This window comes from Anopheles stephensi, unplaced genomic scaffold (assembly GCF_013141755.1).
Source record: "Anopheles stephensi strain Indian unplaced genomic scaffold, UCI_ANSTEP_V1.0 ucontig46, whole genome shotgun sequence".
Taxonomy (NCBI): domain Eukaryota; kingdom Metazoa; phylum Arthropoda; class Insecta; order Diptera; family Culicidae; genus Anopheles; species Anopheles stephensi.
The window spans coordinates 7826-33305 of NW_023405412.1; the positions used below are offsets into that span (position 1 = coordinate 7826).

Genomic DNA, 25480 nt, shown 5'->3' on the forward strand with positions numbered 1-25480 from the left:
GCACATTGCACAGTGCAGTGGGCAAGAGAACATTCGAGAGTGCAAGAACTTCTTTGCCCCAGCCGTCGAATGGAAATGTTACAAATGGAATTTTGATAGAGATGGGTGATAAAAATATCAATTTTACCATATGACACATAAATATGCACATCCTTCGGTGCGCATCCCAGTTACGGGCAGATGGGTTGAGGCGATTGAGAGTTTACTCTCGCGTGTAGGTCTTCTTGTACGCGGCGAGCTCAACTTTACGAGCCGCCCGGGTAACGGAGTCTGTGATAAAGTTGGCCCACGTGGTAGTTTGGGAAATCTGGTCTTTGTGTCGACGGTCGTGGGACCGTTGCCGGGGCCTGTTTCCTTGGTACTTCATTCGATTGCAACGATCATCGTCACAACATGAAGTTCGATGAAACGAACATCCTTCCGATGCAGCGCGCAAACGAACTGGCGGGCGAACCTGGAATGGAAATATAAAAGACGGTAAAATCTACACACCCGGTCATAACATCCCCGCAAGCGCGCCATCCACCCTATACACATCGGTGCGCACTCGAGCGATTCTTCGGCGGGACAACTTTGTCGGTGGTGCGTGATAGGAATTGCATGCCGAACTTTTTCTGTCCCAACTCCCCCCATTTTACGGGCGGCACGAAAACTCGCCCGGTCTGGTAGTGTGCCAGTAGTTCCGTTTTATGGCCACCGCGCCAGCCGCTCAGGACCCTTGAAGAAGGTTAGTTTGGGGTGGAAATTGGTAAAGACACTAAAGCTGATAGCTATTCCCATTTTGATTATGCTACCACCACTACCAACACCATGGCGCAACGTTTGGCGAGCTTTCATTGCAGCAAAACAGGCGCTGAAACATTCTAACACATTTTGTGCCACCTATGTGGAACGAACGGGGAATACACATTTATATTTTCTCTCGCTTTTTTTTTGGGTGGCAGATTATGGGAAAGTTTCCTGCATGAGTTCACGCTGTAGTCGTGTGTGTGCTGTAAAGTTTATCCTGCAGTGTTAAAGGTGCCACTTGAATAATGTTACCTTTATTGATACACCTGACGAGCGATTGCTCTTTGCGTTAGAGTAAAATCATCCTTTGCGCCCGAAAGTATGCAACTCGAATGCACAATCATTTTCTCCTAATTTTACGACAAAAACTCCTTTTATTGATTACAAGTCACATTGCGAACCACACAGATTTGTACGATTTTTATCATGCTTACTCAATATTTACCCCAGAAAGTATGCAACTCGAAAGCTTCAAACCCGTATCTGTTATTCCCAAACTGCTTATTTTGCACTATTTTCCCAAAGTAAACCATTTTCTGCACTGATTCGTGCTCATTGTTCTAGGGCGAATGGCGTTTCACTCGAAATTCCACACTTGAAGTTTCAAGAATTAAGTAAACCACCATCCAAACGAACCGAAATGAAACCACATCCTGCTCAAAGCTTCCCACGAGTACAATCGTATCAACACATTCCCCTGCACACTCTAGCCATACGCCATTGTTCGAATCCCTAACACTCGGCCTCTCTTCCCCCCACCAAAAGGCTCGTATATTATCACAAATAATCATTCTTGTGCAAGAATTGATTCGCATCCTCTTCGGCTGAGATTTCCTAACCGCCCTCTACCACCACTACAGCCTTTCGTTGGCTAATGATGGCTCAATGCGCCTTCTGCCGCTGCTTGCCAATTTAGCTTTCCGGGTCAAGCTCGTACCCAGCCATTTAGCCAGTTCCGGCAGCGGATGGGGATTATTTGCTTGTTGGCCACCAGGCACCGACCACGCACACAGATGTGAAGCATTCTTTTCGCCTGCCTCCCGGTATCGGGTGCCGCATCCGATGCGTATCTTCGTCATTCGATTACTCAAACATCATCTCACTGCCCGGGACGGTGCCCGGAAGAGGATAATTTCCGATCAATACCGTACCGCTTCGACGTCTGCCGGAGACTCGAATCTCGGATCAGTTACCACCATCGGCTGTGGCTGTGTCTATTATTGATTCCATGCCAAGGCGGCCAATCTCCCGATGCTACCCGATTCCCAAGACGGTCGGCTGAGCTGTTTCGACGTGCATCATGTGCAGATTGGTACCCACCCACCGCTCCGTGAGATGCATCCGGATCGGACGCCGGCGGTAAGGAAATGTTCGCTTGCGAAAGCCGCACAGTACACATTGTGGCGATGGGCGGTGCGGTTGACCTAATGCAGATACGGTTGAACCACAAACGAACTCGTCTCCGATACCATTTGATCCACAGCTGGACTGACTTCTTGCAGTTGCTGTGCGCGTGTTGGGTACAGTGCTCGCTCCGGCTACTGACAGCTACAAGGTGAAAGCGATGAAATCTAATCAACGGACGTATTCTTCGCCAAAACCTTCGCTTACAGCGACAGGCCGGCGGGATAGAAAATTCTCATATCAAACCTCTAAACGAGCATTACTTATTTATGGCATCTAACGATGTGTCATGTAAATGCGACCATTTCCAGCGTTTGCCACAAAGCCTCGGTGAGTCTAATAAAACGATGCGCAGAATGGGAGTATGCGATAATCGTTTGCCTTCCTCTGGTATCCTGGACACGTCGCCACCATGTACCACGGGCGTCCTTTTTTGGCCCAACGTACCGGCTGGCTTCACGCACACGGGAACGAGAACTCATAATTACGGCTACCCGAAAGCTGTTGATTAAACGTTGAACGAACGCTTCGTTAGGGGCACGGTATTGATAATGAAGTTCAAACATGGTGCCGGGTTCTTCCACTTCAGCACAAGCTGGAACACGGTGCGCCGGTGCTCGCTCTGCCGAGAGTAGGCAAAAATGGGCCACAAAATGGAAAGATGCCCAGACTTCTGGCTCAGCAGGAATAGATTTTAATCCGATTCGTTCGTTCTGGCGATGGTTGCAAGCTGATTCCACCATTTTCTTGACGTTGATTTTTTCTCTCTGTTTCCTTTTTCTCATGTTTTTTTTCTCTCACTCTTTCTCCCGTTCCATTCTAATCAGTTCGAACGACTGACGGATACACGGACGCTTTGAACTGGATCCATCGTATCTTCCCGGTCCCAGGGATCGCTCGTCTACACCATTGCCGCCAGTGAGGCTTCGGGCAAACATCATCGGGCAAAAACCTTGATGCCATCATTATCAACCACGTTGATGGTACCACAGATCGTTCGATTCGATAACGACAACGCCCTACCCGGGGCCGTTATCAAGCGCAGAAGCTACCTTGCAGAGCAGTACCGAAATCTGACTATTCCGGCCACCCGGATCACCTTATCACGCCCGGGTCAACACACCGGCTACCGTCACCACCACAATCACCATCCTTATCCTCATTCTCTACATCATCTTTCGCTTCATCCAATCGTTTCGGGCTGAGCTTGTACCACCTGCCAACATCCGGGCCCGGTCCACCGCACCGGAACGCTCGCGGCAGCGGACGGTTCGTCCGTTGGACAACCGATCCCACCGGGAGTGTGCAGAGGCTTGCACCGACGACAGTGACAGTGCCACCCGGTGAACCGTCCAGGAAACGACACAAACACGACGACTGCAACGGCGACGTGGAGGACGTCGGCGACGTTGCGTGTAGTGCGGCGCCATGCGTCGCCGGAAGCCGATCGAAGGCTTCATTCTGTGCGGAGTTTTCTTCTGGACAATAATCGCCCATCTCATCTCGACATGTTTGGCAATCCAGCTCGAGGAGCGGATGGAGATCGTGCGCAAAGTGCTGAAGGAAGTGCCTTTAATCGATGGGTAAGTTTCCCCCCCAGATGAGAAAGATCCATCCCGATATGGCTTTAAAGTTTGAGCGCAAGTTGCACTACTTTGAACTTGTTTGATAAATGTGCCTTTCCGGGTTTTTTTTTATCCTTTTGCCCAATCAGTCACAACGATCTACCGTGGAATATACGAAAGTTTCTCAAGAATCAGCTACGCGAGTTTCGATTCGGCGAAGACCTGCGCGACATCACGCCCTGGTCGACGAGTGCCTGGAGTCATACGGATCTGCGGCGCCTGAAGGAAGGCATGGTTTCAGCACAGGTAAGTGAGCGCATCCCTGCCCTCGATGTTCGATCCACCGTAATCACGTACCATCGCATGACGCAGGACAAACACATTAAATGAAAAACTCCGCAAATGGACCCTGTACCTGTAATGATGGGCGTGTCTCGGTGTCCTATCACCGACTAGCCGCAGGAGCTAATCGCTGCACCAAAGCTCAAACCCGGCAGTAAAGGAGACACCGGCGCCGGTGATTACTTTCAACTAGTTATCATTAAATTAGACAACACCGGCACGGGAAGAAGGCAAACCCCGAAAAGCGAGCAGAAGAAAAACACTTTCCACCTTAACAGTCTGTCCGTGTTAAAGTGGTTCCATTTCCTGTGCCAAAAGCGAGGCGAAAAAAAACGGCCCCATTTCCTATCATCCACACCGTCGACACCGTTGTTTTACGTGATTGTCTACCACGTGCCAACCGGTCGGTAGTCGATGCTGGCCGAGAAGAAACGCCGAGATAATGGTACTCGACTCGGCAAACTTTAACGTGTTTGTCCTTTGTGTCGCTATCGCCCCGGTTCTGGTTTATATAGGCTCTCCATTCGCTCAGGTCGGTCGCCGAGTATCGGCATCCCCGTAGCTGTCATCCGTACCGCATCAGTACGGTCATCATCGCCTATCAGTGTGTGTTCGTGAGGGCCGGATACTCGATTTCCACACGACGATGGAACAAACCACGGTCTGAGTGTGTGTCGAAAGCTTCCAGCAATAATAGTCGCCTATTTTCTTCTTGCCTTTGCCCAAGACAGGAAACTAATTTTCCCCACGTTCACGTCCCCAGACTCACTGCCCTACGCCATGCGTGTAATGGAAACAACACGCACCACGCCACGTAAATGGTCGGCATCTTCTGCGTGCAGAACCAGCATAATGTCTCCATCCATTCGGACTGCCGCCGGGCCGGCCAGCCAAAACCAACCTCAAAAACCCGAAAACCATCACCCCACGGGAGTGCTATCATCTCAGTCGGTGCCCGATTCTCAGACTCTGGGACGTGATAAAAACTCACCCATTTCGGACTATTTTCGAACGAATTTTCCATCCTTCCAATGTTCCTCCACTTATCTCATCTCACCTCGCCTTTGGAGCAGCGGAGTAACTTTTGACGGTTTGATGGATGTTGTCGAGCTTTACCGTTTTACTATCGCGTCCTTTTTGCTGTTTTTGTTTCATCACACCCAGGGAACACCGTTTGTTCCTGGTGGATAGATAGCGAAGCGGTAAGAAAACAGCACTCCATCACACAGGCAGACGGACGGACACTCAGAGGGAGAGGAAAAAAACACCATCCCTTACAAGACACGGGTGTTTCGATTTTATGGAATACCGTTGAAAAGCTAAAACAAGTTTTTCCGCTTTTCACACACCACGCGCTGCCATGCTCTCTGGTCAGGCACCGTGCCTGTGAACGCCGGCCGGACCATCCTTATCGTAAGGCGGCGGAATCGTAATGCCTGACCGGTTGTTAAGTTTATGTTGTAAGCTTGTTTACTTTTGCTCGATGCTTTAAATTCGACACGAAAACTTCATCCTCTTTATCGCCAGCACCCGCAATGATGGAGCACTGGTCTCTGGAAGCCGTTGCAGTTGATATAATGAGCGTGCTTAATTTGCACCGAAAGACAGGACAGCTTTTTCTGTCGTGTAGATCTAATCAATGTTTAGGGATTAATGTCTGCTTTCGGAAAGCAAGGAATCAATTTTAAAGATGTTAAAGTGCTCTATTACATTTTCTAACTTGAGTTATCATTAAGATAAGCAGTGAAATAGACACTTGATCTATTAGGATCGCTGTAAGATCTACTATCTCTCTTCTCCTCCTAATGTTTGTTAATTCTTCTGAAGTTCATGCATTTCGACGGCTTATCGTCGGTCAGGTCTGGACATAATCTCTCGTGAAATCTTATAAGACTCTAAGTCAATCGAGCAGACCCAATGATTATTTATCTTGTTTGTATTAGATCTAGTATATCTAGCCGGACCTACGGATGATAAAAATCAACTTCAAAAGCTCAGTAATAAATAACTCGCTGCCGGTATGAACTTTAAAGCATAAATAAACACAAGTATCCCTTGTCACAACGAAAAAGATCCATACCAGTGTCCTAATCACATCTCGTCAACCTTCTCCTACTGATCACCCCGTGAGCTGTTTGTTTATCCACCCTACTGGAATAATCTCCACAATTGGACGTTCTTTTTCTCAAAACAAACTCTCCGCAGCAGAACAGAAACCAACAAATCCCCAACCCTTTTAATTGAAGATAAAACGCTCAATCAGAAGGATTGCTATAAAAATTAAATGATTCACTCTCTTTGTTCGGACGTGCAGTCTGTCTCCTAACAAGGAGAACCATTTTACCACTGCCCTAGAAGCCCCATCTCCCCTTCGACAGCAGTCTCGAGTGCGGAATAAATAATTCATTTCACACGAGAGAAAGAGAAAAAATGGAGTTCCTCACGCCGCACCAAGAGCACACCTTCAAGATATGGCGAGGTGTTAGAATCGGACGGTTTTCCTCCCCCGCAGGCGGCATAGTTGGAAAATGGAAAGAAAGCCTCAGCAAAACTGGCTATGCAAACGAAGCCAAACCGCAGCCCCACTACACTACCACCCCCTTCTTTCAACGTCTTGGGGCTTTCGTGGTTTTTCGTGGTGCGACTGGGGTCAGGTGCGAGTGAATGTGTACTGAGCGCGTTTGTTGTACTTCCTTCCCTTGATGGCCTCCCAGCAGAGAGCATGGTTAGCCTTCCGGGCGGGTTTGCCGAGTGGGACGACTTCTGCCTTGATTGTCCCCTTGAGACGACAATGACGGTCCAATCTTCTTTCAATCTCGGGACAAACTTCATCTCCTTCTTTTTTTGTTCTCACTTCTTCGCTTCACGGACGAGGCAAGTTGTGAGAAGGGATACGACAAAAGGGGAAAAAAGGTCAAACACAGAAGCCCTCGAAGTTTTGTCTGAAGGTGGTTTTGCTAATGTTATCTTTGTGCTTCGTGATTGTCCTTATCATCGGAAAGTGTCGTGAGACGCAAACGCAGTGACACCGTGTTCGCCATCGTACTCGTTGAAAGTTTCTCGATTGCAAAATTCTTGGACAGGATGCCGGGGCCTGATGGGTTTCCTTCGTACTCTCTGCCACCTCGGCACCGGCGAACAAGTCCAAAAAGAAATCTATTTAACCTTAGTGAGACTAGTCAATTAACTCTAAGTAAATTTCTCACACTGTGCCGTTGTACTGGCGCGAACTCGGAACATGCAATGCTGCCCGTACTATCGCCACACCGGTCGCAAACCACAGCCCACAGCTGTGTCGGCAGGGAAAAACACATCCAACATGACGCTTTGCTTGCTTTATGTTTTATGATTTCTTTCCCTTCGCTCGTGCCCCGTCGTCGGAAACTCCCAGCACCCAAAAACTCCGAGCTGGCGTAAATCATTTTACACGCAATAGCACCTCGTACACGAAGTGGTGAGTTCCTTTTTGCCCGGTGCTTACTAACTGGCTCCCGCTGCGGATATCGACTTCCTGCTTCCGATGCGGAGTACTGCAAAAATTTACGACCGGTCCGTGATTGCGTGCCGGGCGTTGGTTGGGCAAATGTTTGATCTGCTCGCTTCATTCCGTTTGTCCGTGTCAGTTTCTGCGACTGCGGCCACCATACGCACCGTGGTCCCCATCGTAAAGCTTCCGTTTATGGATGGTTCTATTAAGCCGCTTCTTGTTCGTTCGTTTTTTTTGTCCTCCCAGTTTTGGTCGGCCTATGCGCCTTGCTCGTCGCAACATTTGGACGCAGTGCAATTAACGCTGGAGCAGATCGATCTCATCCGACGGTTAGTAAACCTTTACCCACAGCACATGGCCCTGGTAACGACTGCCGATGGTGAGTATTTCCGGTCTTGATAAAGTGCCAATCACATTATTGCGTTAATAATTCTTCTTTTAAATAATCAGATTATAACAAGAACGAATTTCAAAACATAAAGCATAAATAAAAGAATGAAGTAGTTAGCGTTTGTCGCCTTTGAAAGGCAAAATGATTCATGCGCCCAAAAGTATGCAATTGTATAGCAAATCTTTCTCTATCTCTCTCTCTCTTTCCTTTGAATTCACTACAGGCATCGAAGAGAGTCATCGATCGGGGAAGTTGGCGAGTTTGATCGGGATCGAGGGTGGCCACTCGATCGGTACGAGTCTTGGGGTGCTGCGGACCTTCTACCAACTTGGTGCGCGCTATCTTACGCTCACCCACACCTGCAACACACCGTGGGCGGACTGTTGCAAAGTTGATGAGCAGGGACGAGTGCCCCACATCGGAGGGCTGTCCCACTTCGGTACGCTCGTCGTGACCGAGATGAATCGGCTCGGCATGATCGTGGACCTGTCGCACGTATCCGTACCGACGATGCTGGATGCGCTGGCCACCTCGAAAGCTCCAGTCATCTTCTCGCACTCTTCCGCCCATGCCATTTGCAACAGCTCGCGCAACGTTCCGGACCATGTGCTGAAGCGAATCGTAAGTTCTTGCCCCTGTTCTTCTCGCTTAATCGTAAGCCCAATCCGTTTTGGTGCGATTGTGGGCGAGGTCCAATTAAAAACAAACCCTGTCTCCGGCTGTCCCTCCAACATTCCCTCCACTGTCTCGGAACGCTAATGAAGTTAGCCGGGAAGCAAATTAAAATGAAAATCCATCCCATATTGTGCTGCTAGACGCGAGGATGTCCACATAGAAATAATTTCGGTACGAGCGTCCAGGGCCACCAAATGGTCGCGTTTATTAATCACGAACCAAGCTCATGGCGAGCCCCGCCTCTCTGCTGTCCGATGGATATTATGTTTCCCTTTTATTTTGTCGGATTTCTAACCGAGAGAAGCAAAAAGAAGCCATCTTATTCATCGGTGCTGCCGTGCTTCCAAGAACCCAGGACAGCTGGCCGCCGGTGACGATCCAAAATATTTGCATAATTTGATGAAATTTAATATAGCCGTACTGTAGACTACGGCCCGGTATGTGCTTCTTGTGCTGACATTGTCTCGCTGTTTTGTTTTTAGTGACAGCGCTGACAGAGAGAGGGAGAGGAAGAGACAGAGAGAGAGGGAGTCGTGACTGGATGTGAGAGCCACATCTTTTGCCACTTCTTTATCGACGACATCGAAATCGCACCACTTGGAAAAGAATAACAAGAAATTAATTAAAAATCAGCACACAAATATGAATATTTCAGTGCGAAACGGGCAAACCTCTCACCTCTCGGTGGGCTAGCCATGCGCTTTGCGGACACCGTGCGTTCATTATGAATATTGGTGGATCTCACCCCAGGACAACCCGCAATTGGAACAAGCGGGAGCACAAAAAAAAACATAAACCAAATAGTCATCATCTATGTCCAGCTTGCAATGCATTTTTTTTCCTCTTCGTTTTACTCTGTTTTTATTTCTCACGCCGGGTGCACACCAAATTGTTCCTGTACCGTCGACATTTGTGGCTCAAAACACACACACACACGACGACGACAATAATGGCCCGGCCGGACCACGGGAAAACCAATTTCCGCTACCAATTTGCCCGTCGCTCGCACCGCACCAACTGTCGCCGTGCCCGAATCGCCGGAAACACCTCGGACATACACCTGAATGCAGGCCGTCAACGGTGGTCTGGTCATGGTTGCATTCTATCCCCATTTTGTGAGCTGTGGCGAAAAAGCAACACTCAAGGATGTTGTCGGTGAGTATGAAAGCTGGGGCTCTGCCCGTAAATAACTCAACGCCCCCGCCTCGAGAACGCTTCTAATGCACCGAAATTTAAAACCACTCGCTAACCCCAAGACCTTAAGCTTCCGGATGGCCGTAGGCGAACCGGTTGGTAAATCTGCGTCCAAAAAGGTGGGATGCTCTAGCGGGAAAAACAAATTCTCCAAAGCTGGACGACGCCAGGGATCATTAAAATGGTTGACGTATGAAGGCAACTCAATTTCCGTCTCGCTGTATGTGGCTTAAAATTGGATTATAAATTTCGGATTCTCTATGCAAAAAGGGAAGCCTTCTCGCGGACGCTCGGCAGAAACTGCTGCTACTAGAAGCAGTTAATCGAAACATAAAAAATGTCCTACCTTTTCTTCTCCACAGCTCATATTAATCACATCAGAGACGTGGCAGGAGTGGACCATGTCGGCATTGGTGCCGGGTATGACGGGGTGAATTTGTAAGTGACACCAGTTCTCTTCTCGTCACTTACAGTAACTGACCTCACTGAACACTCTCTTTCTCCCTCCCTCCCTTTATCGTAGAGTACCGCAAGGTTTAGAGGATGTCTCCAGGTATCCCTACCTGTTCGCAGAACTGCTAGAATCAGAACGGTGGACCGAGGAGGACATAGCGAAGCTAGCCGGTAGAAATCTTATACGAGTTTTCCGCCAAGTGGAACAGGTAAGCCACCCTCACCACGCTTGAGCTTTATGCGCCCACCGTTACATTGTTGCTTCCGAATGGTTCGTCCACCGATTCCCTGCAGGTGCGGGATCAGCTCGAAGCACAGGGTATGCTTCCCATCGACCAATCGATACCACCGGAAGATATTCTCGGTCGCTCGTACTGCCGCTACTCGGGGCCGCGTACGTGATGAAGTGCCACCGCCAGTTCCGACGACAACCACACCCTCACTCTTCCACACACCATCGAACCAATCCACCAGAACCGTCGGGCGCTCGCGAATGCCGAACACTGGACCATTACTACTACCGCTGCTGCTACAGACGGCTGACGGCTGATGTTGCGTTTGCACGCCTAAAGGTATGCAGCTCGAGCGCACCAAACCGATGGCGACTAGGACGAACCAGCGTGTAGCCGGTTCGCCATTTTATTGCATATCGCTCACTAACTCACTAGTAACTCTTGTAGTAAGCCAGACACACACGGGCGTCACGTAACGCGGAGGGCCAACGGATATTCCCGGCGACCGGTTTATTTATCTTTCGAAAGCGTATTTTTATTTCTCTCTCCTCCGACAGCACCAATGGGACCACCCTTCCCAGCTGGTCCAGGCGCAGTTCGCGATTGCTAGTGGAGATGAAACGAATTGAACGAACGTACGCTGTGTGACACGGTAGTTTGTCCTAAGAATTTTAGACCTCCCCCAGGAGCGATAGTCTGTGCCCACCGTGCGGTTGCGTTCTTCCAGTGAGCCGGTATTGTACAGAGAACCTTGAGCACGGGTATCGTTCAGCGGTATCGTTTACTTCGATTTTCGAGATTTGATGACGGAGTATGTTGCCGTTTGATGTGGTAGCTTCATTTCGGTAAGGTAGACTGTAAACTAATGGTAGCACAAACCCCTGTACATACACTATCATCTAGCCATGATACACACTACAACGGAACGAAACGGTTTAATGCGAATTTGGGGGGGTGGGACGGAGACGCGATGGGCACAGTGCCGAGTGAAGAGTTGTTTTAAAGTTCTCAAACTTTACAAGAATAACTTAGGTACGGTTTTTGTCTTCCTGAGTTCATTTTCTTTTCTTCTCTTCCCAACGTGAATCAATCAATCAGCTGCTCAGCGAATGGAACTGCAATCGATCACTTTCCCCCACTGTCTTGCACCTGGCACACACTCACTCACACAAACACACGAAAAAAACACTTCTTTTCTTTGTTCGTTTCTCCACTGCACAACACTATGGAGAACCAAAAACTCGTCAAATCGAAATGTGATATATTTATATTGAAGCCCAGCTTAACAACAACAATATGTGCAACAATCAACACGAATGCTTTTTTTTTGTTTAAGTTGATTAACATTACTTCATAACGAGAACCTCCCCGATCATTATCATAATATTAACACAAGTCCTGTGAGATTCTACAGCATTTGTGAAGTGCAAACGTTAATCCCTTTACAAACCAGCGCGCCATTTTTCCGCTGTTTTCCCATCTGAATGCATTTCAGTTCTGTTTCTGTTGTTCAATTACACACACACATGGACCCCACCAGTTCACCAAGGTCTGGCTGTAAATTGCATGGCGCTCATGTAAAACCCCACACCCAAACCCAATCTGTACATATGCGTAGTAGTGTAATGGATGCCTCAATTCGGGTCACATTCTCCTTCTACTTCCCACCCCTTTTCCAAAATCCCGGGGGTAAATTAATTCCTTTTTATCACCCGTGTACTACTCACACACACACTCGGATGGTTCACCTGACCGTGGTGTGTGTGTGGAAGCACCATTTCCATCCATCATCTTTAACTATCAACCATCAACCAGCGACCAAGCAGACTGGGTGGAATTCATAAAAAACGGGGGTTTTATAATAAAACATAAACACATTAAATCACCTGTACGCTTTCACCCTTACATGTGTGCAAAACAATACCAAAAAAAAATAGAGTGAAAACCCTCCCAATGCCGTTTGTTTGCCCCATCTCGCTTCGTGCAGTACCAATGGACAGCTGATTGATTTATCACGCCACAATGATTAAAACAGATTTATGCCTCACAAGAATGGGTCAAAGATCGTGGTGCGTGTTGTTTTTACTTCTTATTTTTTCGTGTTTTCCTCCCTGCATTCGACACACACGCATCACCCCACGCATTTACATTGCAAATGGGGCGGATCATAAAACTGTACTGTATTTATGAAGCGAATCAGAGTCGGTTGCGGTTGTTGCGGTAATGCATAAAACATCGCTTTTAATTCAATTTGTTCACATTTTATTGATTTTAAAATTTAACAACGATGTTCATCAGACAGCAGTTCGAACGCTGGCGGGACAATTGGAGATCGCAATTGATTGTGGGCTGCGTTTGACGCAGGCAAAATATTTAGAACAGATCAAACAAAATGAACAATGCTAATAGCGACTATGCGGATAGTTTGTAATGTAGCATACTTTGAACAAATTCTAGATGATCGCCATGCCACACACACGTTCGTATGTGTGTGTAAACGGACAGAAAAAAAAACACACACACACCCAAAAAAGCGTTGTATTATATGTAGTGTATTGTTAAATAACAATAATACGGACGAATGAATTTAATTACTAGAACGGAAAACACAAACAAAACTAACTCTCCTGCAACTAGGCTCTTAGCTCGTACCACAATCAGTAAATCATAGTGAACGATAAGACAGCTGGCCGATAATCGGTTGGAATAAAAGGGAAACAAAACACACACATACAGAGAGACTCACCATTGCCACGTTTCGTTTTCCGTCATATCCGACCACATCACTCATTTCCACCACTGATTTCCACTGAATGCCAAATGAACAAGTTCGTTTTGTAGTAATTATGCTAAGCGAAGGAAAATATTACAAACGAGAGAGAGACCAAAGTAAAATGTTTTGTGTAGAGCGAGAGAGTGTACAAAGCAAATTAAGACAGGAAAAGCTAGGAAAACTATGAAGTATAGAAAAATACCAAAGCTAACAACCTTCTTGATGATTGGGAAACGAGTGGAAAACTAATGAATCGCGACAGCTAGGAAAGAAAATATAAAAGGAAAGTTAATGAAAGCAAACAAGAGTACACACAAACAAAACAACTGTTGGTTGGGTTGCAGGAATGAACGGAAAAACAAGAAGCTATAAATAAATTGTTTAATAAACATTTAAAAGTCACATCAACCATTACCGGTGTTACCCGTTTTTCTTCTATGCTTTCATGACGCTTTATCGATGTTCAATGGAAAAGAAACGCTGGCAGGGGGATGTGAAAATCGCACAAACGATTTTCATCACCCTTTAAATTGCAACCTTTCATCGCGCGGGCTAAACAACCATCCACAAAGGACGAACAAAAACAGATAGCACACAGCGGTAGCATGATCGAGAAACCGGAACGGAAATGCAGCAAAAGGCTCTGGCTAACTTATGCGGGTCGACACTCGCCCATAAATCTTGAGCTTGAAAATGTATCGTACAGCTCGCGCACCAGCCTTTCCCTGCTCGTAGATTGCGATGAGCGATACCCGCTCATCGGAACTCCTTTCATTTCCATTCATTTTCCTCATCAATCATCGTCGCCCCGGGTACGCCCCGAATGGAACGCGCGAGCGACATGTATCGGTCTGGTCGCCCATCAGCTCCATTCCATTGAACGGCTCAGCTCGGCCCAGCACTGCAGAGATACTGTGTGTGGCTGTGTGCGATTGTTAGTGTTTGCTTTGGTCGTACTACCATCGAGGCCGTCGTATCGATGTAAAGTGAGCCCGGTGGAAAATCGCTCACCATTCGCCCATCTTTAACCCGTAGTCGTGGGGGCCGATACAAAGACGGCCATGTTTTTGCATGATCATGAATCCATCATCTTGCTGTTGAATTTAAGGACCTTGGTGGGAAGTTGTTCGTGGTACGCCCTTCGGAAGCGAACAGGACTTTCCAGCATTAGCTTAAAGTTCTAACTGAATTGAAATGGAAGTCTCTTGTCGAACTACCGAAAATACTCCTTCAACGGAAATCCGGGGCAAATTGATCGAAATTCTATCAAAAACCATTTGTTTTGCCATTATCCCCATTATTGTCACTTACACCGCAACCAATTACCGAATACTCGGATCGGTATTCGGCAAAACACATCCCGAACCACATACCATGCGAGACATATTGCTTTCCGTTTCGGGGAAAAGTGGACATGCTTTTTCCCTTCCCACCAGAACAACGAACGGATGAAAAATCGAACGCCTTTTACACGGCCTTTTAACACATCCATCCGTATCCTTCGGCTTGAAATACGCTCCAAATATACGTGCGTAACGCAACTACGCAGCATCGAAAACAATTTCATCCCCATAATCAGTCATCTTTCGGACCGTACGTTAAGGGATCTTAGCCTCACAAGCACACAAGAGAACACGAGACGGTAAATAAATGAACTGGAAACGTGAAAATCTGTTACCCCCGAAAAATCCGAAACAGGTTTTCATGCTTCCGTGTCCTTTAACCGGCGAGCAGAAAGCTAGTCCGTGTTGAGATAGTTCCAAGGATCGTCTCCCCGATAGCGAAAAAAAAGCTCCCGGAACTTGCAATTTGCCGAACCGAACTGAGTCGTTGCTTCGAGTTTCGTTAAACGTACGAAATGTATAGAAGAGTTGAAACACCATCACCGCTACAATCTATTCCGGGAGGAAGACAGCAAACAGCGCTCCATTCGGTTTGGTCTTTGCTTCCCTCTCGATGGCATGTATTCGAAGCATGATTCTGCTTTCGCATCGACAGACATTTGACGGGCCAGCTGCCGGTCTTTGGAACTTTCCGGTGTATCCTAAAAGCCGGACATGAATTGGGTTAGCCGTGTGGAGTGTGCTCATTACAAGAAGCTTTTGAATGGATACTACGTGATGTACGTTGGTACTGAGAGTGAAAAATCTTGATGGCCCTTTTTTCTTTACTGTTGTTGTTTTGCTTTTTCTGGTTTCGACACGTAAACACGCTCCACCGAGAGGAGTTGGTCTAACGTCCGACGGTTAGACTGTGCATGATGGTTGGACATAACAGTTTTATGGGAACGCCATTATATTTGCAGTAATGGAAAAAGGGTTTTTTTAGCGACTAAATTATAGGTTTTTTTATAGCAAAATTCGTTTGCTTGCTTATTTGTTGCTAGTTTTTTTTCATCATACTTGTATGTCTTACCGATTGCATGACTTTGGGCGCTTCTCACTGTTCGTAGCATAAACACTCCTGAAAGTATGCAATCAGCACGACCCTTTCTTGCAAATTTCGATTCGCAGTGCAGAAACTAAATATTTTCATAATTTTCCTGCCACACAAAACATTTTAAAGCATTTTTTCGCGTAGAATTGTTCCGTCTATGAATCTTCCATCACCGTATCAAATCACCTCTAATGCAGATGCACATCTCTCAGCGGATGCACTCTCCGCAACGTCGTCATAAAAAAAAGCCGAAATGTCCTGTTTTCGATTGACAAGCACGTTTCGCAATTTCACTATTTCAAGACTTTGACATTCCATTTCCAACAAAGCCCCATCCCATCAGACCCCATCAGACATCCGAAACCCGACCAGCTCTGTAGGCGGGAGTCTACATCCCGCAACAACAACAAAAAAGACAACAACATCCCCGACACATGACACACTCGATTTTTAGTTCCGAGCTCTGGTAGCTCGAAACTCCGGTGTAGGTGTGATGTCGCATGTACTGTCGACTACCGGTGAAACATCATTTCCGGCGCAATTCCAGTTTCTATGCATTACTTTTGAAACGCATATCGAGGAAACGTCTCTGGGCAGCGTCACAAATCTAAACATCACTCACACCGGTGATACTGATCTTCCGATTCCCTTTTTTTGAGGAGAATACGATGCATACGAAACGACAAGCAAGCGATAGAAATTATAAGCAACGAATCGAGCTTTACTCTCTTTAAGGTAAGAGCTGCTCTCTGTTTCCCTATCATTGCTATCAGTTAATTATTCAACCCTGTGTCACATCCATTCCGCCCTAATGGCTGTCATTTATAGCACAAACAAAAGCGACCCTCCACCACATTTACCAACTCGAGCTGTACGCGTGCATGATGTTGGGTTTTGCTCGTGTAAAATTTGTCACTCTCAACACTTAAGGTCTCACCTAATGTTACTGCCGCCGGGTGCTGCTGGTGCGACACGATTGCGAACCGTTGCCATTGTAAATAGGCCAGCACTAACCAATGACGATGTCATTTTTCGCTGCTGCAGAGTACCTAACATCCCACCACCAAACGGTACGGCACTCCATTGAGAGCAAAAGGAAACACTCAACGTGATGGTAACACCAACCGAACCATTTCCCGGGTACGTTCCCGGGCTGTCTTCGGGGAGCCGCGTGTGTGAGTTCAGCTCACCGGTCTGCCTCCCGAGATCTTCCAAGGAGATTTCTGTGCGACGTCTGTGTCACCGTACTTAAATCGTGCCGCAGAGGGTTTCGGGAAAGAAAAACATACCGCAAACGGGCTACGGGCCACCCCGGGACACGGATGTACCGAAAGCAGCTGGTGCATGAAATTGCACATTAATCTAAAAGCTTTCTCGTTAGCTGCAAAACTTACACGCTCGTGGTGCAAAGCTTCCGAGCTGTGTCGCCCCTGCCGCTACTATCCTACTTCGGTGCTTTACGTTTACGGACGTGTATCGAGACTCGTAAATGTCTCATATTTATTCAAGAACGCTCCAACTAACTCGGCTCGCTTTGATTTGTTCCCCGGGCAAACTTTACTACCACTGCACTGGGGCTGCAGAAGCAGCGAATGGCGAGCAGCCAGCGAAACATACGATCCAGCTTTAATTACGAAAATTCATGAGCAATTTATCATGCAACTGATTTCCATTTAGTGTTGCTCGTCATTTACTTTCGCCTGATTTTCTTATAACGAGCAATAATCAAACGGAGCAAAAATTTAAGTAATTTAATATAGAAACACACACATCCATCACAAACCAAACAGCAGTCGATTTTTCTTAACCCAATATCAACATCACACCGAACTACCGAGAGCATGAAAAATTTATGAACATTCGGAACACCAGCCACCCGAAGCCAACGGTAAGCCCTTTGAACAGATCGAAGTTATGTGTGCGCACCCAGCTATATGAATTATGCGGTGGGTTTGTAAGTTTTTCCTATGTCCCCCTACCCCAGATTACCGGAACCTCGACCGGGACCCTTTCGATCGACAAAAAGTGTCGTTTCGACACGGAACGGTGAAAACTTCATAATTCCTACCCGGCTGCATTTCGATCCTCGATTCTATACCCCACACCCCCAAGGTTTTCCCACTGAAGACACTAGCACCCAGCGTAAGTAGTGGTAAAGCCGATGGAAAGTATGAACCATTCGACACGAAAGTTTTTGGCCGAAACATATGAACGTATACACCGTGTCCGCGTGCATATTTCGACGAGCGAAAGGACCGACGCCAACACATGCCCGGGTACGTACGTGTGGTGCAGCAATGTTAACGGTGGGTTTTGCTGGGTGCTGCAGCCAAGCATTAATATTAAATTTGACAATCTTCACTCGCAATGTGCCATGCAACGACAAAGTTTTCCCTGGCGAAAACGACTGCGAACGGGCAGGCATTGTATTGTCCACTTGGGTTGGACTGTTCTTTATCATGTGTGTGTGTGAGTGCTTCGTTGTGATCATATCTATCATCCAAACCGTGCGCTCCATGGAGCGGATAACTTATTCCTACTTATGAAGGCAAAGCCGAAAAGGACTGACTAAGTAACGAGGCACAAAAGTTGCCACGATTGTACGAATATTATGATAACATCTGTAGAGAATTTACTGGATGTGATATCGTGATTGTAGAGCGATAGATGAAACACGTCTGGTTTCTTTGCGAGTGTGAATTCAATTGTCCTTTATTCTTATGCATTAATTAGAGTTCATTACAAATTCATCATGATTCATTTCTACCCTATAAACATTTTCGTAATTCGAACATTCCGGCCACCAAGAATGAAATTCTTTAGAGTAATTAATAAACAAACGTGTTCGAATTATTATTCAGGTGAGGTAGTAGGTAACAATGCTAGTCGTGCTGTCGGTCGCACGATGTACTTGTCAGGTGCCGTTCGTAAAGTGACGACACGGATGACGTCGTCCTTGCCGGGATGGAGTTTAACAATGCGCCCCTTTGGCCACTCGGTGGGATGAGCATTATCTTCTCGTATAAGGACTAACTGATTTTCTTTAAGCTCAACTACTGACCTGCTACCGAACGACGATCGTGCTTGTAATTGTTGTGTATATTCCCTTTGCCATCGTTGCCAAATAGATCGTACATAGCGTTGCACTAACTGATACTCGTTTAAACGATTAGACGCAATGTTAGTGTAATCAATATCGGGAACAGATTGCATGTTACCTCCGATGAGGAAATGGCCTGGTGTGAGCACTTCAAGATCACACGGATCTTCTGACATTGGAACTAAGGGTCGCGAGTTTAAACAGGATTCGATCTGTGTTAACAATGTAAGCATATTTTCGTAGGTTATACTTGTTGTCCCTATGGTTCGCAGTAAATGATGTTTCGCTGATTTGACCGCTGCTTCCCAGAGCCCGCCGAAGTGGGGAGCTCGCGGTGGTATGAAACGCCATATCATGCCGTTCTCCGCACACCAATTGAAGATGGATTTACGATCTTCCTCATTCTGCTTCAGCATTTTGTAGATACGATGTAGTTCATTTGCTGCTCCTTTAAACGTTGTAGCGTTATCTGAGTGCAGCTCCTTCACCATTCCTCTGCGTGCTACGAAGCGACGAAGTGCTGATAGAAATGCGGTTGTTGTCAAATCGCTCACCAATTCAATATGTACAGCTCTGGTTGAGAAACAGACGAAAATTGCAATATACGCCTTGCTTGGACCGCGATTCCGAACATTTGATTTGATTAATAATGGCCCACAGTAGTCAACGCCGCAAACGGAGAATGCTCTGGTTGGGGTCACTCTTGACTCCGGTAGATCTGCAACACTTTGTTGGACTAATGTTGGTTTGGCCTTGAAGCATTGAAGACAGCGATGGTAGATTGATTTCACTAGACTTCTTCCTCCTATCACCCAAAATCGTTGTCGGAGCGTTGCTAGCAAAAGTTGCGGTCCGGCATGTAATAACCGGAGGTGATATGCTGTTGCTAAGAGAACTGCCATAGGATGGGCGGCAGTTAACACGATGGGATGTTTAACCGAATGCGATGCTGTCATGTTGCCCAGCCGGCCACCAACCCGAAGCACTCCTGTTTCGTCCAAATATGGTCTCAGCCACTTCAGTCTTGATGCTCGGGATACCTGTCTTCCTGTTGTTAAGGCGTGGATTTCGTCGTCGAACGTATCTTGTTGGGCGAGTTTACATAGGGCGATTTCGGCTTGATAAAGATCTTCAGTTGTGATGGTTGCTTGGACGATATCTGTATCAGCTACATCTCGTTTGTTTTCGGCACGACACCCTTTTGGATGTTGTGAAGAATATGCCTTGGTTCTCAGGCACCGCACGTATTTGAATATGTATGCTACCACACGGCGAAGTTTGTGGTAACTTGAATACCTAGCGAAGAGTGTGTTGGAGAAGGCTCGTGCGATAGTGGTGCAAGTGATGGGTTGAGCAGCCTTCCGCTCTTCATCTGCCAATTCACCTTCATCGTTAGACGGAATAAACGTTGGCCAATTGCTTTCATTTTGTGCCAACCAATGTGGCCCGTTCCACCACCGGTGTCGATTGATCAGATCCTCAGCCTGTACACCACGTGAGATATCGTCTGCAGGATTGTCCCTTCCAGGGACGTGCTTCCAGCTCATACCGTCGGTGTCCCGTTGAATCTGTGCAACATGATTAGCCACAAACGGTTTCCAGCGACTCGGCAGTGATTGCAACCAGTATAGTACCGTGGTGGAATCAGTCCAGAAATACACCTTGATGTTGAATCTCGTTGCGTTGATGATCTTCTTGTAGAGTTGTGTGGCTAACCTTGCGGCACAAAGTTCCAATCTTGCTATTGAATGCGTATTTGTCAACGATACGACTTTAGATTTTGCCGTTATTAGTTGTACTGAAACATACTCCTTCGTTTCTGCACGAATGTACCCGCACGTTCCATAAGCTGACTGTGATGCGTCTGCAAACATGTGTAGTTGAACGCTACGTGCTTGCACCAGTGAGACGAATCGAGGTACTCGGACCTCTCGCAATCGGAATATTCCTTGATGGTATTGATTCCACTCCTCCTGAAGCTGTGGTGGCAGCGTGCTATCCCAATCTAACGCCGTTCCGTTCCTCTTCAGAGTCCATAGACGTTGCATAAACATTTTTGAAATGATTATGGTGGGCCCCAGTAGCCCGAGTGGATCGAAGATCTTCGCGATGAATGATAATGCTTGGCGCTTGGTTAACGACATTGGTGGAGGTGGTAAATCTACTTGAAACCGAAATGCGTCGTTTCTTGGCTCCCAAACCAAGCCTAATGTTGAGACGGAGTGATCTTCTAGCTCGTGAACGGATTGTATTGCTATATTTTCTGCAGGAATGCCTTCTAATGCTTCTGGACAGTTTGATACCCATTTTCTAAGCACCATTCCTGCTGAATTCAGCATTGCAGTTATCTGAGTTATCTTTTTTACCACATCTGCGATATTGCTTGCTCCAGATAGAAGATCATCGACATAGAAATCGTGCAGAACAGGATCGACCGCATCAGGAAAGCTCTGCTGATGATCACGTGCAATTTGTTGAAGTGTTCTGGTGGCTAAAAAGGGTGCTGATGCTGTACCATACGTTACTGTAGCCAGTTCATAAGTAGAGATTGGGTCTGTGGTGGATTTTCTGTATCGTATGCGTAGCAAACTTCGATCTTCGGGGTGATGTAGTATTTGGCGATACATTTTTTCGATATCAGCGGCTATAGCTATGGCATGTGTACGGAATCTCAGGATGATGGAAAACAGATCTTCTTGGACAATCGGGCCTACTAGTAATGTGTCATTGAGGGAGTAGCCGGACGAGGTCTTGCATGATGCATCAAACACTACCCTAACCTTGGTAGTGGTACTGGAATCTTTGACGACCGCGTGGTGCGGTATGTAACAATGTTCGATTGTATCATCTACAGGCTCGGGAAGCTTCTTCATGTGACCGAGGTTTTCGTATGCTTCCATGAATGCACTGTAAGCTTTCGCCATTTCAGGATTGGATCTCAATCGACGTTCTACGCTCAGCAAGCGCCTATCCGCAATTTCTCGTGAAGCACCCAGGGTTGCACCGTTAGTAAAATTTCGGGGAAGTCTGACCACGTACCTGCCCGAAGGTTCTCGATTTACTGTTGATGTGTAGTATTCCTCACAGTAATTTTCCTGTACTGAGAATGCTGGTCCGTCATCAACAGTTTCTAGCTCCCAAAAACGTTGTATCATGGCTTCGAGTGATTCTGATACGATGGCGGCACTCAATAACGCAGTCCTATTGGATGGTGTTTTCTTGTGCGTTGCATTTCCGGCAACCACCCATCCAAACGGTGTTTCCATAAGCCATGGTTTGCCTGGACCAAGTGCTCGTTTGCGGCCTGTATGCAGTTCCCAGAAGGCCTCCCCACCAATTACCACATCGATCTGGCTTGGAGTGTGGTAATTTGGATCAGCCAGTGTAACGTCAGGAACCTGCCATGAAGAAACATCAATTGGAGCCGAAGGAATGTCTGATGTGGGTGCCCTTAAAATAAAGAATTCCATTTTAGTGCTGAATTCTTGATTTTGAGATTCAATAGTAGCCACGATAGAGTTTTTAACTTGCTGTACTGCTTGCCCAATGCCAGTGATGACGATGTTGACCCTTTTCTGCGGCGTTTGCAGACGTTTAGCCAATGACTCCGTGATGAAGTTTGAAGTAGATCCGGAGTCTAGCAGCGCTCGTGCTTTGATTTGCTGGCCATGGTCGTCTACAATGGTGATTATGGCGGTTTCTAGTAATACCATGTCGCCTTCCTGGACCTCATCTGATTGTGCTGACATGCTGATTTTTGCCGGAAAATTCGGTTGACCGAAAGGTGTGGTTGTTGGTGCTGGTGATGTAATATGCAGCAGTGTATGGTGACGCGCGTTGCAAAACCGACACGAATATTTTGAATTGCACTCAGGAACCTGATGATCCATTGACAGGCAGTTGAAACACAACCGCAGCTTTGCCACAATGTCCCGACGATCCTTCACCGACTTTCTATCGAATGCTGGGCACGTGCGCAGTGGGTGTCGGTCCGAGCAACCCAATGAACACGATGTTGGTTTCACTGCGACTGTCTTCTCACGCCCTGTGGTCACAGCATAGGATTGCGAACGACGATGTGATGGGGATGATGTAGTTCCTTTGACCACGGCACTCGACTTGTGTTTCACCCCGGCCACCGTGATCGCAACCAGCTCCTTGCTCCTTTCCAGGTTGAGTGTTGATCGTAGAATGCGAACTCTGTCCTGTAAAAAACTGATTAGTTCCGAATACTTATCTTGAGGCGACGTTGACGAGTGTCGTTCCCAAGCCAATAGTGATTCGGAGTCCAGTTTTAAGAACAGGATGTTTATCAGCGGCACGTCCCAAGAATCCACGGGTTGATCCAGTTTCCGAAGTCCATTCACGTTTCTCGTGAATTCGTCCACGAGTGAGGCCAGGTCATCCACGTTAGTTCCGTCCACCGATGGAAGGAAATGTAGTCTCCGGTAGTACTCGCGACACAACATGCGTTTGTTGTCGTATCGTTTCAGTAGCATCTTCCACGTTACGGCATAGTTGTCAGCCGTCAACGATGTGTGCTCGAACGGCCGAGCAGCATCACCTTTCAAGGTACCGAGCAAGTACTGCAGCTTCATGATCGGTGGGATTTCGGGCGAAGAATCGATCATAGCAACAAATCGATCTCTGAAAGTCAACCACTTTGTATCATCACCGTCGAAAGTCGGTAGCTCGACTTTGGGAAGACGAATGTTCACTGTGCTTGAGCTGTTTAGAGCTGCGGTGCTCGAAAGCAGCAATGAATTGTTCACTGTATGGTTCTCCATTGGTTTATGTTTGAGGAAGAAACCACGCAACTTTCTATAACGTTCGTCCATATCACACCTATCGTTGATGCACGCTTCAATAGTATCTTCTTTGTCATCTAGTTCCTCTAGTTTCCCGATCGCGTTTATGAAACTATTATGATGTGAGTCCAACTGTTCTAGGCATGTGGACAACTCATCGACTTGATTTTCATCGTACCTCAACATAAAATCCTCTAATCGCGCAATATATGCTTCGGATTGCCTTTTCTTCAACAGCACATTTTTAAGTTTTTTGTCCATAGTGACATATGAAATATTTCGCACTCGATACGCACTGAAAGCTTTGTTGTATGCAAAATTGTACGCAAGTCCAAGTACGCGATTCACTTAGCACGGTTGCAGTAGTAACAACACCTTTACTTTACAAGATGGTGGTGAGATGACGCTATGAAATAGGCGCGCGATGGTGATGAGGTTGTCGACCGAAGCTTGGATAAAGCGACGCTTCCACTAACACAATTATCGAAATATAAAGCGGATGAGAAGGACGATTGTTCACGGAAGTCTGGGTTGACGGAACGCGGTTCACTTTCACACGCGAGCACGGATGACACAAAAACACACTAGTAATCGGCTGGCAGGAAGGTCCGTGATAATGATTGTTCACAATATTGTTCTATCACTGAGCACAGCACTAACGATGTACGAAAGTTACACTCACACGCATATACATACATGCACACTCCGTGGGAATGTTTCGATCTCTTGATGCAGAGTGACCACACACGGATGTTGAAACGAACAGACGCGATGATTCGAAAGGAATTCACGATGGATGGGTATCGTGAATTTTACAGTAGAGTAGGATACTCAATGTTCGTGCCCTTGATAGCGGGGCGATGATTGTACTACACCGTAAGCCTAGTACAACCGGAACTGGCTTGCACAAAACTGGATGAGAATTGGTAACACGTAGTGCCCTAATTCACTATTGTACAAGGATACAAGTCACGACACACGATCCGGTTCGAAGGACCAAAATGTAGAGAATTTACTGGATGTGATATCGTGATTGTAGAGCGATAGATGAAACACGTCTGGTTTCTTTGCGAGTGTGAATTCAATTGTCCTTTATTCTTATGCATTAATTAGAGTTCATTACAAATTCATCATGATTCATTTCTACCCTATAAACATTTTCGTAATTCGAACAACATCTTCATCCGAACTTTGTAAACCTGTGCTTTCTTAGCAAACGCATGGCACAACGATCCATTTATTAGGTAAAAGTTTGATTCTTAGTTTTGAATGCTATTCAAGAGGGTTTATTCATAGCATGTGTTAACCCGTGAGAGTAATGAAGATTTGTGATGTGCACATTGCATACCGTTAGGCGCAAAGGCTTTGAGTGGGAAAAGCAATCACTGTTGTCCGTTCTCCCTAAATCTACTCAAACTATACAGTTTTATCTTCCTTTGAAGCAATTAACAGAGACACTTTTCATATTACTACGCCATTTATACAAGTTTCTTAACGGCGTTTATCAGCATGCTCAAGCCCACTTCCTCAAGACGCGCTGTGTTTATTACACATATTAACAAAGGCAGCAGCTCAGCACCACACAATACTCGGTAGGAAATATGAACCACAAACCCCACTGGAGCTGTCAGCAAAAGGGGGGCCTCGATAAAAAGGCACCCACGATAAGCCTCGCCACCGTGAAACATTGTTTTAACCACAACGAACGCAATCCACGGTGGCTCTTCCAGCTCCAATCCAGCATCCCTGCAACCCTGGTACCCGAAAGAAAAGGAACGAGAAACAAACAAAAAAAAACAATCGCCTTACACGATGGAAGTTCATAAATAT

The 25480-nt window shown here is 46.6% G+C and overlaps 1 protein-coding gene across 2 annotated transcripts; it reads left to right on the forward strand.

The window, feature by feature from the left end:
* The first annotated feature begins 2880 nt into the window (after positions 1-2880).
* LOC118517077 (dipeptidase 1-like) lies at positions 2881-13714 on the forward strand. 2 transcript variants are annotated; one of them, XR_004908259.1, is made up of 9 exons: positions 2881-3776; positions 3908-4064; positions 7834-7966; positions 8202-8599; positions 9724-9808; positions 10210-10285; positions 10371-10509; positions 10595-10872; positions 11091-13714. XR_004908259.1 is itself a non-coding variant. In XM_036062928.1 (8 exons), the coding sequence occupies exons 1-8, from the start codon at positions 3622-3624 to the stop codon at positions 10700-10702; spliced, it is 1251 nt and encodes a 416-aa protein (XP_035918821.1). In that variant the 5' UTR covers positions 2881-3621; the 3' UTR covers positions 10703-13714. The 2 variants fall into 2 exon arrangements, 1 of the variants encoding a protein (XP_035918821.1); XM_036062928.1 differs by having other exon boundaries at positions 10595-13714.
* The last annotated feature ends 11766 nt before the right edge of the window (positions 13715-25480 follow it).

What these genes read in the sequence shown, in the direction of transcription:
- LOC118517077 (XM_036062928.1), top strand. Translation starts at nt 3,622, where the DNA reads ATGCGTCGCCGGAAGCCGATCGAAGGCTTCATTCTGTGCGGAGTTTTC. An exon ending in AACACTCAAGGATGTTGTCG is followed by an intron (nt 9,809 to 10,209) that starts GTGAGTATGAAA and finishes TCTTCTCCACAG; the next exon opens with CTCATATTAATCACATCAGA. An exon ending in TTTTCCGCCAAGTGGAACAG is followed by an intron (nt 10,510 to 10,594) that starts GTAAGCCACCCT and finishes GATTCCCTGCAG; the next exon opens with GTGCGGGATCAGCTCGAAGC.